Genomic DNA, 19,592 nt, shown 5'->3' on the forward strand with positions numbered 1-19,592 from the left:
CGTAGGGTTACTGGGGTTATGAATTTGTCACCTTTAATGTCCTTTAGAAGATGAGTTGAATTAAGTTAAAAAAAAATTTGCTTTACATAGAGTTGCCACATGCCCCAGTGATCTTATTGCTAGTTACATACCCAGGAGAAGTGAAAACACATGTCCACACAAAAACTTGTACATGTATGTTCATAGTAGCATTATTCACAATAGCCAAAAAGTAGGAATAACCCAACATGTCCAAGAATTGATGAATGGATAAAAAAAAAAGTAGCATAACCATAATAGAGAACACAGTCACGCACCACATAACATTTCAGTCAACGACAGACTACACATGATGGTGGTCCCATAAGATTGTGATATCATATTTTAACTGTACCTTTTCCATGTTTAGATACACAAATGTTTGACACTGTGTTACAACAGTCTAGTATTCAGTATAACAACATGTGATACGGTTCCCAGGGCAATACCCTCTAAGTTTGTGTAAGCGCACTCTATGATGTTCACACAAAATCGCCTAACAATGCATTTCTCAGAATGTAGCCCCATTGTTAAACAGCACATGACTATACTATTCAACCATAAAAAGAAATGAAGTACCACTGATAACACGCTACAACACTGAATTGTATACTTTAAATGGATGAATTCAATGGTATGTGAATTACATCTCAATAAAGCAGTGCTTTTTTTCCTAAAGGTCAGCAGGAATCTATCCATGAAGCCCCATCATCTTTCTCAGTCCTGATCTCCACATCCTATAGCACCTGGCACTGCTAAACATCTCTCCTGCTCTTGAGATCCTTTTGCTTTTTGTGAAACTATTTTCTGACTCTCCATCCAAGGGTCTGGTCTTGACACCTCCTCATTCTGCCCCCCTGCACCTCCCCACACCCTGGTATCATTAACGATCCAAAAATTCTGTTCTTCACCATCTTCTCCTTCTATACCATCCCACTAACAATGTCTTAGCTTCAACTTACACCCCCTACCCCTACCATCTCAGCCTCAAACTCAGTTCTGATCCCTTTCCCAACTATTTTTATTTTATTTCATTTTTAGAAACAGAATCTATTTTGCCCAGGAGGGACTCGAGCTTCTGGGCTCAAGTGATCCTCCGCCTCAGCCTTCTAACAACTATAGTTGTGAGCCACTGTGTCCAGGTAAACTATTTCTACCACCTATAGGCTATTTTTTTTAAAGAAACTTACGAAAATATCATTATTTCTCAAATTTAACTCATACAAGTAGTACTATCAACTCACTGAGAACTTACTAGGTGCAAGCTTCTGGTCTAAGCACTTTAGTCAGTCTCATTTAATCCTCACAACAATTTCAGAAGGCAATCTATTTTACAGATGAGGAAACTGAAGTTTAAAAATGTTTAGCACTAATTCATGTTCTTAACCATTAGATTACTTTTCTATTAACTCATCAGCTTCCCTACCAATCTGCTTCTCTTCTTTTATGTCTTTTTCTATTATCACTATAGTTTAAGTTTAAAACCTTGTATTCAATTATTTCCTGTCTCTTACCCTTCACATTCCATAGTTGCCAAGTTTTGTCAGTTCTATCTATTCTGTATTCCAACTGCCATTATGACATTTCAGAAGAGATCCTCATGACCAAACTAATCTCTTGGCCCTGAAAAATACCTTAAGTTTTAGACTCAAAGCTCAGTTATGTGTTTAAAGGTCTGACTCAGAAGATTATGACCTAACATTAATGAAACCAGCTTTTAATATAGGTATCTAATGAAATTAACTAAACCTTACTTCATCTTGTAAAAGAGGAGATGCCTTTTTTTCCTTACAGACTTACCTTTGGCTGGATCACCAAGAGTAGTAATAGCACTGCTGCCAACACGGAGTCCACGCTGACATACCAGTTTTGCCTTTAAACACAAGATATTACTTTGCTTATCATTATCAATCTTTGAGGAGGCAACGAAATAAGGCTATAAATCTATAAGCTTTAAAATAAATATACTATCTGTTCACTGTATGTATCCATGGCACAAAGCAAGCTTTTGTAAAACAATCGTATTTTTTGTTTGATTTTTGAGACAGAGTCTCGCTTTGTTGTCTAGGCTAGAGTGAGTGCTGTGGCGTCAGCCTAGCTCACAGCAACCTCAAACTCCTGGGCTCAAGTGATCCTCCTGCCTCAGCCTCCCGAGTAGCTGGGACTACAGGCATGTGCCACCATGCCCGGCTAATTTTTGTATATATATATATATATTTTTAGCTGGTCAATTAATTTCTTTCTATTTATAGTAGAGATGGGGTCTCACTCTTGCTCAGGCTGGTTTCGAACTCCAGACATCGAGCAATCCGCCCACCTCGGCCTGCCAGAGTGCTAGGATTATAGGTGTGAGCCACCGCACCCGGCCAACAATCATATTTTGATTAATGGTGCAAAGTCTCCATAAAATTTTACCACTTCTAACAAAAATGTCACTAGCAAAACTACATTAAACAAGGTCACAGATAAAGCCTCTCTTGAATATTTCTTTTCCAATTATGGCTTTAAAACCACTAAATTAAAAAATGCCTTATCTTCAAATGTCATTTTTGGTGTGAATCCATAGCATGTTTTATTTTATTCTCTCTCTCTCTCTCTGACAGAGTCTCACTCTCTTGCCTGGGCTAGGGTGTCATGGTGTTAGCCTAGCTCACAGCAACCTCTAACTCCTGAGCTCAAGCAATCCTCCCACCTGGGCCTCCCAGAGTGCTAGGATTACAGGTGTTAGCCACCGCGCCCAGCCCTGCCCTTATTCTTTATAAACCATTAACCCAACCAAAGTATTACCTATGAATTATTTTAAGATTTTTTTTTGAGACAAGGTCTTGCTGTCTCCTGGGCTAAGAGTACAGTGATGTTATCACTGCTCACTGCAACCTCAAACTCCTGGCCTTAAGCAATCCTCCTGCCTCACCCTCCCAAAGTGCTAGGATTATAGGCATGAGGCAAATTATTTTAAGTTTTGATGACAGATGTCTGGTATTACGTTGTATCTAGGAAGCCATACATATCTTTGGAGACATACTCTTTAGGTACAGGCAACAATAGGGATGTTCAATCTTCAAAGACTGAATGAAGTAATTCAAACCACCTAGAATGCTTCCAATATTCATCTTATCCCCCAACCATGTAATTTAAACTTGAAAAACCTCAACAGGAAACAAAATATATCTATGTAAGTAATGATCAAGAATGGAGAAATATCCATTCACTCCACTAAACGACATTACTGAACTGAAGAAACCTGTATTAATCCAACTCTCACCCTAAATTTACAAACATATTTAAGATAAAATTAAAGAGAATACACGAAAAGTTGTAGATATCAGAACTCATATCCAAGGTTACTTGGATCTGAGTCTCCATTAAAAAAATAAAGCTATAGATAACCAGTCATGAAAGAGATTTGCTTTCATCACTGTCATTTATACTGCTACCAAACTAAGTAACAAAAAACAATGATGAACTGGTAACCTGACACATCTTACAGAACTGAAGCACTAACGTTTAAGACTAATGATACCATTAATTTTGTACATTAATACCACAAAATTAATTTTCTACAACCTAATTCCCTTACCTGACTTTCAGTTTCAAACAGAAGAAACCCGTAAGTTTCTTGAAGTTCTTCCTGAGTATAGTTACTTGCTTTTTTTTGTTGGTAAAAAGCTTTGTACTGTATAAACAGAGAAAAACCAAATACTATAAACATGCTATTTAGCCTTGCAAATTAATTTTTTAAATGCATCTGAATTCCTTCTGTTTAGACTAAAGGTATTATTTTTCTATTCCCTAGAATATATTAGTGTTACAGCTCTTTTAGAATTTGTCTAGCAGGTTTTCTGGTAAGGACCAGAAATCCCCCCCAAAAAGAACAAAAATCCAAAAAAGAAAAAAAATTATTACCTTCCAAGTGACTATTTCCAAGGACCTTTCATCATGTCTGAAAACTGAAACCTAAAAAGTACTAGGCTTATATACCAAAGATGATGGGTCTATTTCTTTTAAAACTAAAATAAAACCATCACACTGTGTGTACCAAATACCTCACCTCATTTAAGAAAATGTCATTTTTCACCAAAGTCACTTGACTGTACTGAAAACCATGCTCAGATGCAGAGTCCAAGTAAGAAGTGTGGAGGAGTGAAACTGCCCTCTGGAAGAGAGAGTCTGAACTCAAGGACACTGTCTCAAAAACTGTAAAACACAAACAAAGATAACGCAGCTGTTTAAGATGCCAAAGGATGCGGTTAAGAGGGACATGCTGAATATCACTCAAAACACCACCTATTCCCTTCCTATACAACTGAGAAATTTGTAATGTGTGTGGCTACCATATCTGTACCATCCTAAAATTTAAAAGACTTGCCATGTGAATAACCTAAATAAATTACAAATGAAGGTGAATACTTTTAATACAGGAGCTAAAATATGCCCTGCCAGACCCCTCATGCCTTTGGTTGAAAGCTAACCACCATGACATAACCACAGCTGATCAAAAGCAGAGGTAACTGTGGTGTCAAATGGTGGTCAGCAATTGCTTAGGCCTTTAGCACATTTCTCATTGCTAAATGACCTTTAGTTTTTTGTTTTTTTTTTCATTCTTTAGTGTTTCTCCCTTTGATTTTTTTTTTTTTTTTGAGACACGTGCCACCATGCCTGGCTAATTTTTTCTATTTTTAGTTATTTGGCTAATTTCTATTTAGAGACGGGTCTCACTCTTGCACAGGCTGATCTCAAACTCCTGAGCTCAATCCTCCTGCCTCAGCCTCCCAGAGTGCTAGGATTACAGGAGCCCGGACTTTTTTTTTTTTTTTTTTTTTAACCCATGCCACATTCTGGTAAACTTGCCCTCCCATCTTCTCATCAAATGCCTGCTAGTTTCCTTCGAAGGGGCCTACTAGTGCCCCTGCACCAAAGACAACAAGATCACTGTGTCTCTGGCATTTTTCTCACCAGCCAAGGAGTCTACTGAGTTTTACTTCCTATGGGTTGTATTATAAAATTATTTTTTCCATTTTGCAAAATAAGCCTATATTACATTTTTTTTGAAAGTGCTTTCTTCCAGTGATACCCAGGTGCTACCCCCCGAGACTGCTATGCCCCTGAATGAGAAGCACTGCCTGGATCCAGTAGTTCTGCTGATTAACCCTTCCCTTTGTGCCTTTTGATTTTACAAGCGTTCCCTTCAGCAAGAACCAAGCCTAACATTTAACCATTTGAACGGTTTACTATCTTCTATTTGTATTCTTTATATTCTCTTTATCAAGGTTGGGGGTTTGTAAACCTGTTATTTATAAATAATAATAGAATGATTTATACAGCATATAGTATAAATAAGTACATTAACATGGCTTCCTACTTTTACCAAAACTCTGCCAGTGCATTAAAGCTCAAAAGTTAAAGAGCAAAAAGCTTTTTAATTAACTTATGAATAACAGATATAGAAAAAGTAGACTATCACAGGAAAGAAAACATTTCAGTAAACTTAATTTGGACTAAACTGTCCTAATACTTCCATTATCAAGGTATTTTAAAAATCCTTCAACAAACTTCCTAGTATCAGAATGAAATATTGTGAATAGAATAGGAAAGAGAAAAGGATGAAATGTGAAAGCCTATTCTGAAGCTGGTGCACCTCATCTACATGTTTCTTCTAAGTCTCACTATCACTTTTGTCAGTTTCGCTTTCTCTTTCACTGTCAGTGTACCAGTGCCATAAAACATGGATATCTGAATAGAGTCACATAGCAAAACACCAGTGACAATAGTTAAAATTACAGCCTTATTAGCTGCATTACTCAAAACAAACTGGGAATCCTGTGCATCTTCAAAGTCATCTTACAAATAACCTATCCTACTAGCCCAAACACAAATCAAGAATCCTGTAGGAAACTAATTTTGGAAACTTTGCATTTAGTATTTTTGAAAAGCGAGATAATTTTCAAAAATCTAACTCAATGTACTTTGAGGCTCAATATTTGAGAAACATTGTTTAAAGTGAAAGAAATAAAAGTTTAAAAAAAGGAACTCTGGATCACTCTGATTATCAACTTCTCTAAATTCTACAAGACATTAATGGGTATGCACAGATTTTAAATTTGGGAAGTACTGAATACTACATACACCCCCATTTTTGAGCATCATAATGCACAAGAATAAGCTGAAAACTGAGAGATGGTGCAATAAAAACACTAACACAGTGTCTCCTAAATATGTGTGCTCAGAGAACATTTATTAATATTGGCATGGGGAATACTGTTCCCAGTAAAGCTACAAAGAAAGCTAATGATTTAAAACAAAGAAGAACAAGTAGCAAATAAATTATTCTGTGCTTATATATTTCTATTTCTAAAACTATTTACAGTTACAAATGCTTCCCCTTTAGGTCAGCATTCTCCACATACCAGTATATTTATAAAAGTAATTTTGTGATTAGCAGAAGGAAAAGTATGTCAAAAGCAAAGTTGTTGGAAAACTATAGCTAATCCTCAATCTTTCGTGGTTTCACAATAACCACCTCAATGACGGTCTCAGGAAAGGACAAATTTCCTGCTTTGTAAATTATGAGATGGATGAGAATTTTATCTAGAAAATTATTTAACATTCTCTCTTCTTTACACAATAGTTTCACTTAAGAGTCTAATTAGCTCACCAAACAATATGACCACTTTGTGAATGAATGGCCTCATATTTGCTAAGCAGTGGTCATACTTTAAACATTCAAGGTTACCAGTGTATTTAAAACAAAGAAGAGGAAACTATTCCACCAAGAAACCTAAAGCAACATCTCACAAGGTAACTTGAAAATGCTTGTCTGTAAAGTATCAAAGAGTATTCCTTCGGTCTTAACTGACCAATAAAGAGCCATGTGGGAAAAGGTTAAGTTGAATGACAATGGCTTTGGCAACTTGAGTTTTTCTGTAGCATCTGGTTTTGACACATTTCTCTATTTGTGTATTCAGCCTTAAATGTTAAGTCAAGCTTCATACAGTTTGGATTCTGGTCAAAGTGCCTGTAATAATAACCTCCTCCCTTTCTCAAAATCTATCACAAAGATACTGAGTGAGACTGGTTTTAGACACTCCTTTCCCTTTTTAACTTCTCATAATAGGAATGAGAAAGTTATAAACCAGCTTCCGATGCTATGTCACAGGTACCTATTTTCTGTTCTATAAACATCTAGTCTGAAAATAGATGAGATAAACTTAATCTCAACTTAATGTCAATGTTAGGTGTCACAATAATTCTAACAAAAACTAGCCACTTGTACACCTCCCCACGACTTTTATGACCACATCTCCCTACAGGACTGCAACCTGCATCTGTCAATACTAACAATAACTAAAATATTTTATGTAGTCTAGTAAGCCATCTGATAGTTGATGAAGGAACAGAATAGTTCATTACTTAATCCTAAATGTATCACCTTTACTTTTAAGATACTAAAGGACAGCTGGTTTAAGATGAATGCAACTTTTTAGAGCACAAAAAAATTTGGCAGGACCTAAATAAACCCTTAAATGTATATACCCAATAACCATCCCATTTCTAGGAATCTATTCCTGAGAAATACTAGGATAAGTATACAGGACACACACACACACACACACACACACACACACACACACACACACACACACACACAGGTGTTCAGTACATCAGCATCTATAATAGTGAAAACACTGGCAATAACCTAAATTGCCATCAACAGGGAATACTTTCCAACTATTAAATAAAAACAAGGTAAATTAGTATAGTACATGCATATAAGGATATATATTATATACTACTGAGTAAACAACATATACTATATATAACACCATTTGCTAAAAAATGAATAAAATTATCTGAAAGTGTACAGAAAAAGATCTAGAAGGATAGAAAACTGAATTGTTAATGATGACTAAACCAATGGTTACTGAGACTGGGGGATGGATAAAAGGTAAACTTAAATTTTTTTACCTTATACACATTACTCCAATTTAGGTTTTTCTTACACAAGCATTTATTTTGTCTACCATTTCAAATACTTTAATTCAAAAACAAAAAATGAATCAAAAGGAGGAATGTATCTTTTATGATGCAATTTAAAAACTTAATCATGTATTAATTTTGGACTAACAATTATAAAAAAGCTATAGCTACTGGAAATTATAATGTGCTAAAAGTCCTTTTGTCTTACATGATCCATATTAAAACTAAAAATTTTTATCGACCTAGTTTGGATTCATTAGTTATAATTTATAGCACTTAGTTCAATACCCACTCTTCTCTGATATGAACCCTGTCTTGATCTTCTCTAAGTGAGAATGTGGCTGGGAAGGTGGTCTTAATTCGTTTTCACCAAATATACCCACAGAGTTCTTGGCACAGTCCTGTTCTTTGTTAATGTCATAAATGCTAAAACGAAAAAAGAAGAAAAAAATCATAAAGTGAATAATTCTATTTATAGCATATCTACTACACAAATAAATGTTTACTGAATAATCTGTATTAGGAATGAGTCTGTAATGTTTATTTACCTACTTTGACAAGTCTCGACAGCTAAAGACTAAATTTGCTCTATAAGAAATAATACAGTCTGAAATGCTGTTCCTCCAAGAGTCTTTAACATCTACAGAAAAATCTGGGTCAGGCATGGTAGCTCACTCCTGTAAAATCCCAGGAATTTGAGACCAGCCTGGACAACACTGCAAGATCTTGTATCTACAAAAATAAAAATTAAAAAATTAAAATTTAAAAAAATTAGCTGGGTGTGGTAGTGCGCCTGTAGTCCCAACTACTCAGGAGGCTGAGGTAGGAAAATCACCTGAGCCCAGGTGTTCAATGTTACAGTGAGCTATGATAGCACTACTGCACTCAGGACTGGGCAACAGAGTGAGACCCTATCTCTTAAAAAAAAAAAAAAAAACCCACAAAAAACAAAAAAAAGAAAAAGAAAATACATGCAAAAACCTTAAATAAAAACATTAAACCTAAACTGGCAAATATATATAATACAAGCAACATAATTCCGTGAAGTTTCTGCCAGGAATTGATGGAAGACTTAACACCAGACAATTTATTCATGAAATTCACCACACTAAGATTAAAGAAAAACCTATGACCTAGTATAGAAGTACTTCATCAAATTCAATAGATACCCATGATTAAAAAGAAAATTCCAAGTAAACAGGTTACCTGATAAGCAGATATGTAGAAAACAATAATTCCAAGTAATACTGTCTAGTTAATTACTGAGATTTCATAAAGGGCCACAGAGTAAATATTTTAGGATTGTGAACCACATGGTTTCTACCACAGCTACTCATCTCTGCTGGTAAAGCATAAAAACAGCCCAGACAAGGCATAAATGAAACTTTGTTTACAGAAATAGGTAAGACCACAGGCAGTAGCTCACCGACCCCTGATGTATGTTCTGCCAATATTTTTGTTGATGTTTATCTGTAGAAAACTGTGATTCTTTCTCTGTCCCTTTAACTTTTTTCTTATATAATTTTTCAGTTAACAATTGCTCAGTAACAAACCATCCGAAGATTCAGTGGTTTACACCCACAATCATTTATTACATTTCCAGTGTTTGCGGAACCTGGCTTAAGCTCAGCTGGGATGGCCCTGGCCACACATGTCTCTCATGGAAAGGGCAGAGGTGCAGACAGCAAATGGAAATACCCAAGGCCTCTTAAGCCTTAGGCTTAAAACTGACAAGCCGTCATGTTTACCGTATACTGCTGCCCAAAGCAAGTCCTACAGCCAAACGACAGGGAAATACACTCCGTCCTCTTATCCGGAGGAACTGCATAGGGTCATAGAGTGAATATAAGGAGAAAAGGAGACATAAAGCACTGGGGTCTAAAATCGGTAATGGTGATGGTTATATAACCTTGTGAATATGCTGAAAATCAAGGAATTGTATTTTTTTTTTTTTTTTTTTTTTTTTTTTTAGAAACAGGCCCTCACTCTGTTGCTGAGGCTAGAGTGTAGTGGCATCATCATAGCTCACTGCAACTTCAAACTCCCTAGCTCAGGTGATCCTCCTGCCTCAGCCTCCCAGGTAGCTGGGACAACAGGTACATACCACCATGCCTAAGTTGTTTCCTGTTTTTTTATTTTTTGGAGAGAGAGGGATTCACTGTGTTACTCAGGCTGGTCTTGAACTCCCTGCCTCAAATGATCTTCCTGCCTTGGCCTCCTGAAGTGCTGGGATAACAGGCATGAGCCACCGCACCAATCCAGAATTATAGCTTTAAATGGTGAATTTTGTGGTAATTGGATTATATCTCAATAATAAAAAATAACATATTAAAAGAAAAACCAATAAGAAAAAATATGATGTACCGGAGTGTCACTGTATGGCTCTTGTGCACGCTCCTTTTCTTATATATCTGAATGAGATGAACTATCCTGGACTGTTACCAGAAGACTCAGGGTGTAGGAAGGGGACAGAGCAGCTGTCAGATTTCTTTAGGGTTTCTCCCTGCATCTGAGCATTGTTGTATGATATGGTGCCTAGTTGCTCCTCTTTGAACTTCCAAATGTAATCTGCCCCAGAGGGGCCTTTACCGCCAGCTCTGCTTTCCTCTTAGAGATGGCGGTCACTAAGAGAAACAACCCTTGCTCTCCAAGGTTATATACTCACTTCTAGGAGTATTTTGCCAGCACGGGCTAAGATCACTGGGGCCCTCAAGGCACTTTCTTTCCTTAATGGATAACGTGCGACTGTTCAGTCTTGACCTGGCATACTACTGCACTTCTGTCACAGGATAGGGCTCTGATTCTGGGATCGTAGTTGCTGGTGATGTCTGAGACATGCTTCCTCTGCACAACTTTCTCTTTCTCACAGCTCTGTTGGAACTTCCCATGAGGGCTTTCTAACACCACTTACACATAATTTGAAGCTGACAAGGTTTTTTTCCCTGAATTGGTTAAAAATGTAATTTGAGAGCTATCCCCTTGCCCCCAGCCCATGCTTTTCACAAGTAGAAAGATTAAGAACTCATCTGGTCTTGTTCCTTTTGGAATATACATTCACAGTATGGTGGGGCTTTTTTGTTTTGCTTTTCCTGGTTTATTGATCAGGGCACTAAATAGACCTTTTCAGTGTAGAAACTCCCATCCTTCAGTTCTGAGATACAGATGATTAGTTTCCTCCCATTGTATTAGATGAAGGACTTCTTTGGCTGATCCTCATTTTCTTACCTTTTCAAATTCTTGTTACTATTCTATTTTTGGGGGAGACTTCTCTGAATAATTTCTCTCTCTCTCTCTCTCTCTCTCTCTCTCTCTCTCTCCCTCTCCCTCTCCCCTTTTAAAATAGAGCCTCTTCCTCTTTCACGGATGTAACATCTTTTCTTCTCTCTAAAGCAGGAGTCCTCAAACTTTTTAAACAGGGGGCCAGTTCACTGTCCCTCAGACCGTTGGAGAGTGCAGTGCACATTCCACACATGCGCACTGTGGGCTTGGGACGAGTCGGCTGCTAAGCAGGACAGGCAGTGGCGGGAAAACACCCAGTGGGCCAGATAAATGTCCTCCGCCGGCCGTAGTTTGAGGACCCCCCTGCTCTAAAGATACCATAGTTTTATTTCTTGAAATTTAGTCTGTTGCCTGCAGTATATCTACTTCTACCAAGCTCCTTTTATTTCCTACTTGTTTATTTCCTATTTGGTTTCTTATTTGTCAGAGACTTTCACCCCATGGCTGGTGACCCCTGGCTCTACATTTATGCCCAAGTGTGAGGCATTTAAAGCTGATGGAAGTTGTGGGACACAAACAGCTTCCTGACCTGCTAGCAGCTGTCACTCTTGAGTGGATGTGATGGGGATCCAGCTGTTTAACCAAGTGAACTGCTGAATGAAGAAGTCCTCATCTGTTACACATTTTGCCATGGGCTAGTCTGTTTCCCAGAAAAGAATCCCTTAATATCTTGTTAAGAGGCATATAAGCTTGACTATTAGTTTTGGGAGCCAAACAGAAAAAGACAGCTCTGGGCTTTACTGTTCTGCATGCTGATTTTCACTTAATCCTTGTTTTCATTTAGATGCTTCACCTGGACTTCAGCTATCTGGAGCCTGCCTACTTAATGTCTCCCGAGAATAAACCTTCTGTCTTCTGTCAGGGTAGAGCAGAGGGTAGTTGCCTGGTTGTATGGGAGTGGAGAAGGACATCCAGGGTGTCAAAATTATAAAGATCATCATCCAATCCCAATTCCCACCCTGTCCTATATTCTTGCCTTAAGAAGTACTGTACTTGGTACCTCCAATTCCTAAGCCTTTTCCAGATTCTATGGAGAGAATCTTCTTCCTCCCTGTTGGCTCACCTCTCTTCAGTTTTTGGCATTCTCTAATCCACTGCATCATTTATTACTTGCCCACCTCCTTTCTAGTTTCCCTAATACTGATTTCATCTGTCTTCTGTTCTCCTCTTGATTTTTGTGTGTTTATATCTTTATTCCTTTAATATATAATCTTAGAGAGATTTCCAAAGAGTGTGTACAATTGAACATGTTAAACTAGAAGTGTGTACTTAACCCAAGTGTTACCATCTACTATGACAGCTGCCAGTACCATTATTTTATGTTAATTTATATTATGAAGACCTTATTTTATTTACTTATATATCTATCACAGCCCTAATTACACATCAAATCAATACATATTTGGTTAAAGAGAATTGTTAGTGCATATCTACTAAAAAACCACTTACCCAAGCACATAAAAAGTACGATCTAAAGTAAGAGTTTTAATGATATTCTCTCAAAGTACCCTTTCCTCTTCACTCGGAGTGCTTAGCATGCTTTATAATTACATATGTATAATTATTTCATTGATGTCTTTTCCCTTAATAACCAAGCCCTATGATGATAGGAACCACGTCTGTTTTGTATACCACTGATTACCCAGCATCCAGCTCAATACCTGGTACATAGTGGGTGTTTTGGAAATATGTATGTGGTAACTGAATTAAAGAATAAATAATACTTGGCTATTTAATCTGTCCCAAAACTCAGAAAAAGGAATAAAGATTCTCAATTGTTTTTACAAAGCAATCACATGCTAATACCAAAACTGGACAAAGAAAACACAAAAATTAAAACTATAGACCTAGCTCTTCTTATGAATATTGATACTAAAATCCTAAATATATGTATTCCCAAAGAAAATCCATCAGGACATTAAAATATTAAGAGATCAATTATGGTTCATTCTACAAATGCAAGAAATTATTCAATAAATAGTAAATCCATAAATTTAAGTAATCACATTAATAGGTCAAAGTAAAAAGTCACAAAAAGGCTGTTGGGGTCTGGGATGAAGGAAGACAACCACAAGTCAGACTATCAAAAGGAAGTTACTATATTACTCTTTTCCAGCAGATGCCTTGTAATATGTAAATTTTCATTGCTGCACAGGATTTTTTCATTTATGCATGCTATTTTTACCTCTTAGTCCAAAAATTAAGATGCCCTCAAATAAAAGAAAACTGTTTATTCTATTAACAGTGAAAAATGTCCTACCATAAATTGTTTAGGGGAAAGAAAAGCAGGCTATAAAAAAGAAGTCTTAGAGAACATACACCACAATTTAAACAATGGTCATCTTCCTCCTAACACTCATCAATATCTGTTATTTTTCTTGCTTATCTGATTATGCCCACCACCACTTTGTTGCTGTCCTTTTCAACACTGTTTCACCAAGGCTCAGAACAGCATCTGGTACACCACAGGGTTTCAATATGTATTTACTTAAAGAATTAGTTAGTTTTCCAGATCATTTTCCTCTTCTACTTAAAACCCTACCACGGACTCTCACTCCCCTCAGGACACAACACATGGTACCTGCCAAGGACAAGTATAGTCTATGCCCTGCTGGTTTCCTATAATTCACCTTGTCCCACCTCCCTGCCAGACTTACTGCAGGAGTACACTCATCTTTCCACTTACAGCTCTTTCGTCTTTTAAGGCCTTTGTGCATGCTGGAATGCTCTTTTTCCCATTCTGCCCATGGTGGAGCTCCCTCTCCTCTTCCTTCAGTGAATTTGTCCCCTCAAATAAACCTTCTCTGATCACGCCAACAAAAGTATTTTTTTTTTCATTTTTTTTTCTCCTTGAGACAGTCTCATTCTGTTGCCTGGGCTAGAGTGCCCTGGCGTCAGCCTAGCTCACAGCAACCTCAAACTCCTGGGCTCAAGCAATCCTCCTGCCTCAGCCTCCCAAGTAGCTGGGTCTACAGGCATGCGCCACCATGCCCGGCAAAAGTGTTTTCTTTAAAGCACTCATTGCAACATGTAATTATTTTATCAACTTACTTTTTTTTTGAGTGGGAGGTCTATCTTCCCCACTAGAATGTAAGGTTTATAGAGATAGACACCGATACTGTTTGTCTTGGTCACCAAAGCCCCCCAGTGTCAGCAGAGTTCCCAGCAGGTAATATTCTATCAAGTTTATCTTTGGGTGGGCCAAAGACAGGTAACTTTTTTTTTTACAGTTTAATATATTATCTGAAACTTTACATAAGCAAAATATAATCTGGGGAGAAAAAGATATTTTCATTTTGCAGGGGAAAAAATCTCCCACAGCCCTAATTAGTAGCAAGTTATAGTTATTATTTGAGTAAAGAAAAAACAGAAAGTAAATACAGTATTTCCCATAAGTCAAAATAATAATAGACCCATAAAACAAGCGAGCTTATTAAAAAAGAGAAAATACTACAGATGGAGAAATGTACAATTTTCGCATAAATGTAAAAATGCACTAAAAAGTTTTGCCATGCACGAAAGTTTAAATATTTTCCGAAGTCAAGACAATCGTGCACAAAAGGAACAGAAACGAAGGTATCCCTTGGCTGTGACTTTCGAAGCACAGAGTCCACTTGGAATCACTGCTCTCCATTTCAAAAGACGAGCTTAACCACGCAGGTCTACGGGGAACACGCACAGGCTGCGGGAGTGGCACCAGCTGGCAGCAGCTCTGCAAGGGTTCCGCTGCCACCACACTCACAGTCCGACCAGGAGCAGGCCGGGCTGGGGCGCCCCGGCTTGGCCCGCCAAAGCTTCGCGCCCCACGCCCAGCGCTGTGGGAGGTGAGATCGCCCCAAGCACGGGGGTCTTGAGGGGACACCGGGGCCCCTTCCCTCCTCACCTCACGGCGTGGGGGGAGGGGGCTGGGCTCTGCCCCGCCAGCAGCCCCCTGGCCCCCTCCCACCCGCGGAGGCGAGGATGCCAGGGGCGGGGCGACCCGGTGCGGGGCGCGGGGCGCCTTTGGAAAGTCAACGAGGGTGGCGGCGGCTCCCGAGTGCGGAGGGCAGGCCCGCCTCAGCCTCAGTGCCCCTGACCCTGCAGGGCCAGCCGGGTCGGGACCCGCTCCCCCAGTGTCCCAGCCTCCACAGACCCAACACAGCTGGTAGGGCCAGGGGAGGACCGGGACCGCACCCTCTGCGGACCGGACCCAAAGAGCTGGTAAGACGGGGACCCCACACACCTGCGGACCCCGCTGTCCCGGACGGGCTTAGTCCTGGGGGAAGGGCGGGACGGCAGGGTGCCCGTGGTCCTCGGTTTCTCGGACTTCGCACAGTAACCCCGCCAGCAGGACGGTTTTAGTGTTATTTTACAAGGGTCGCTCCGAGCTCCGATTTCCCTAAGAGTCCCGCCCGCAGGCACCCAGTAATGACCGCAGACAGCAAATCGCGTCTCATCCGAAGTCCATGTTCCTTTGACTACTACAGTGAGCCCGAGTTACCACTGCTCACTGTCCCGCCGTTGTCTATGCAGCCTCGCTGGCTACGGTTTCAAGGGGCTTTATTTTTTAATTTGCAGAAATGAAAGGACTACTGGAAATGGTTTTCAATCCTCATACATCCTCAGTAGATGCTGATACTAGTACTTAAGATAGTAGTGTGTGTTTAGGGGAGGGGGTGGGGCAGATCTAAGCCGTGCACTGAGCCCTAACAAAATTCACCAAATATAAAAATTGAACAGGGGGATACTTCAATAAAAATTGAAGTATCTGGCCTGACCTAAGGATTTCTTTACTCTTAACTCATTAACATTATGTCTTAACTACGTAACCTAAGATACCCACATTTCCTAGAGGAAAACCTAACTAGATCTTATGAATCATTATTGTTATTGTCTTATATAGAACATATATAGGGTAATTTGAACTTATAAAAGCAAATTAAATTCAGTATGTAGACTAACTCATTATATGTCATTTAAAATAGAAAATTCATTTTGGGTATTTAGTATATCTAATGAGAAAGAAATTGCCTTTTTAAAAACCATTTTTTGTGGATTACACCCACTGAATAAAATGAATTATACTTAAGTACTATGACTTTTTTGCTTAATTGTGGCTTGCTTACTTTTAGATTTAATACTCAATTTTTGAAGATTGTTTTAACATTCTCAAAATCCAATCTAATGTAAAAAAAGTATTTTTGATTATCAGACTGATGTTTAAAATCTAACACCTATTAATTTTTTTTCTTGCTACACTATGTAAAAAGATCAACTTATTTTTTTCTTTTAAAAGATCAACTTTTTAAAGAGACCATACTTTTGCTTTCAAGATCATACAACTTTCATTAGAATTATTTCAAAGTTTATATGGTGACCTTTTTTTTTTTTTTTTTTTTTTAAGAGAGTCCCCCTCTGCCCAAGCTGGAGTACAGTGACACAATCATAGCTCATTATAGCCTCAAACTCCTGGGCTCAGGGATCCTCCTGTTTCAACCTCCCAAGTAGCTGGGACTATAGGTGCACACCACCATGCACCCTGATTTTTAAAAATTTTTGTACAGATGGAATTTTGCTATGTTGCCCTGGCTGGTATTGAACTCCTGGCCTCAAACGATCCTCCTGCCTTAGCCTCTCAAAGTGCTGGGATTACAGGTATGAGCCACCATGTCTCACCTATATGGTGACTTTTTAAGACAGCTATCAATGACCATTGTTTTGGCGTCTCATCGAACTGAGTATATGTTTTGTGCTTTAGCATTAAACTATCAGCCTGTGATAACATGGATGCAAATTCATTACTATATTACAAGGCTATTAAGTAATTTTGTCCTTCTTCTAAGAAAATCTTGAGAATAAATTTCTCTCAGGAACAATATTAAGACTCACCTTTGGATTCTCTTAATTATTACATGTGTCAAAAGAGAACGTGACATCTGACCCATGCCAGAACAATTTTTTATTGCCACTACCTCTAGATATATCCCACCCAAAAATGTGCTGGGCACAGACAAGTAAGGGATATTCACACGGGTGAAGTAGGTGCCTTAACCGGACAAACTAGGCCTCAGGAGTTGGGGTCTTCAATATTCCTTCTCCTAATGAGGGAGCAGGTGTACATCAAAGGTTCTAAACAGGGTCTATTACACCATGCCAAGGAGGGGAGTGAATCTTTATACAAAGTATTAGCTAGGGATTTAGTTCTCCAATTAAATGTTATTAAAATCTTATTAGGGGAAAACAGAAAATACACCCCAGACACATTTCTGATGACAAAAGCAGTAATTTTAAAAAGCCAATTAAAAAAGCCAACTGAGTTAGTCAATAAAAACAAAAGTTGGTTCTTTGAAAAGACTAATAAAATAAAACAGATCATCTTTTAGCAAATACAAACAAGAAAAAAAAATCAAATATTGGGAACAAAAGGAATGTAACCACGAGTACAGAGAAAATATTTCTAAAATTATAAATGATCATATACAATTTATACAAATAAATTTGAAAGCTATAAAAATATAATTTACCAATGCTGGTCTAAATGGAAGAAACATTGAAATAAACCAATAACTAAAAAAACTAAAAGTAGTCATAACTCTACCCTGTCTTCCAAAAGACCAATTCCAGAGATTTATTCTCACTTCTAGCAAATTATCAAAAATCCACAAGTGTGGCAATGTATTCTGTTGGAGAAGCTATAGGAAACAATATGAAAAGAAAAGCAAAAGATCAGAAGAGACTATTTACTATGTAGGTAATAAAATATTTATTTATACATTAAGATAGAATATAAAAATGGAAATTCACATTTCAGAAATCATGAATAGCCAATAAACATTTAAAAAACATCCCCAATTTACAGATTTAAGAAGCCAAACAATACCAAGCAACATAAATACATTTTACAGTGAAACAGCAAAAAGCTAAAGACAAAAAATAAAAACAGAAACAGAGAAAAAGGAATTGGCAGACTGACAGGTGACTTCTCAACAGCAGTAACTCAAGCCAAATGACAAAGGAATGAAATCTTCAGCACCCTATAAGAAAATAATTGCCAACCCAAACTTCCACATTCAGCAAAAACATCTTTCAAGAATGACAGTGAAGTAAAGATATTTCCAGGTAAACAAAAACTTAGTGTTCGTTATCAACAGACTTTCATGTAATAGCCATTCCAAAGGAGGTACTTTAAGCAAAAGGAAAATAGTCCCAGAAGGATAAAAGCAGCTATGAATAACGGAGAAACTAGTAAAAAGCGTGGGAAATACAAACAAGTACTGACTGTAGAACACAACAATAATTCTAAACAAGCCCTCTTCTATCAGGCAGGAATTTAATAAAGAATTCAGATACATAATAGTAACATATAAATCATGAGGGGTTGAATGATGTTAAAGTTCTAAGGTTCTTATATTTCATAGGAGGAAGGTAAAGATATTCGTTAACTTTAGATTTTGAAAAGTCAAGGAGGCATATTTCTTTCTTTCTTTTTTTTTTTTTTTGAGACAGAGTCTGGCTTTGTTGCCCGGGCTAGAGTGAGTGCCGGGGCGTCAGTCTAGCTCACAGCAACCTCAAACTCCTGGCTCAAGCAATCCTGCTGCCTCAGCCTCCCGAGTAGCTGGGACTACAGGCATGCGCCACCATGCCCGGCTGATTTTTTCTATATATATTGGTTGGCCAATTAATTTCTTTCTATTTATAGTAGAGACGGGGTCTCGCTCTTGCTCAGGCTGGTTTTGAACTCCTGACCTTGAGCAATCCGCCCGCCTCGGCCTCCCAGAGTGCTAGGATTACAGGCGTGAGCCACTGTGCCCGGCCAAGGAGGCATATTTCTAGGAAAATTATAAAACGAAAAGAAGTATTTAACTCCCAATCTACTAGATGGGAAAAATGGAATAATAAAAGATATCAATATAAAAAAATAACAAGAAAGGAGAAAAAAGAAATACAGGGCAGGAAAAATAGAAAACACAAGAGAAACTGCATTAAAAATAAATGGGCTATATGTTCTACCTAAAAATATTTTAAAGCGGCATTAAAAAAATCTAAAACATACATAAATCTACAGTTATCTCAAAATAGTTTAATAAATGAAAAAATAAAAAATATATACTAGATAGCAAGAAGGTACTTATGACAATGATGCCAATATTAAAATTTAGACAATGGACAGAGACCCAGAAAAATCTAATTTGTCAAACCTCACATAATTTTTCTTAAAAAATCTGAGTAGTCCTATAACCACTAAAGAAATCTGATCACTAGCCAAACATCTACCACCAACAAAACTTCAGGACCAGGTGAATTCAATGGCAAATTCTACAACTGGCTATCTACATGAG

The 19,592-nt window shown here is 37.9% G+C and overlaps 1 protein-coding gene and 1 non-coding gene across 10 annotated transcripts in view; one reads left to right on the forward strand and one right to left on the reverse strand.

Moving 5' to 3' along the window:
- Positions 1-19,592, reverse strand: part of TASOR2 (transcription activation suppressor family member 2) — a 74,007-nt gene that overhangs the window by 43,819 nt on the left and 10,596 nt on the right. For 2 of the 9 annotated variants that reach the window (XM_075997667.1, XM_075997666.1), the window contains exons 2-5: positions 8,379-8,421; positions 4,070-4,215; positions 3,599-3,694; positions 1,819-1,891 (exon numbers count right to left, since the gene is read on the reverse strand). The exons of 2 other annotated variants lie outside the window; for them this stretch is intronic. In XM_075997667.1, the coding sequence (XP_075853782.1) occupies positions 1,819-1,891; positions 3,599-3,694; positions 4,070-4,074 (174 nt within the window). In that variant the 5' untranslated portion in view covers positions 4,075-4,215; positions 8,379-8,421. Of the gene's footprint in view, positions 1-1,818; positions 1,892-3,598; positions 4,216-8,287; positions 8,422-19,592 lie in introns of all 9 variants that reach the window. 5 more of the 9 variants (XM_012741224.3, XM_075997664.1, XM_075997665.1 and 2 more) reach the window with 5 other exon arrangements.
- Positions 3,822-3,883, forward strand: LOC142864688 (U7 small nuclear RNA). The gene has a single exon (XR_012915038.1). It is a non-coding gene; the product is annotated as a U7 small nuclear RNA (small nuclear RNA).

The sequence above is a fragment of the Microcebus murinus genome, chromosome 25 (genome assembly GCF_040939455.1).
Source record: "Microcebus murinus isolate Inina chromosome 25, M.murinus_Inina_mat1.0, whole genome shotgun sequence".
NCBI lineage: Eukaryota > Metazoa > Chordata > Mammalia > Primates > Cheirogaleidae > Microcebus > Microcebus murinus.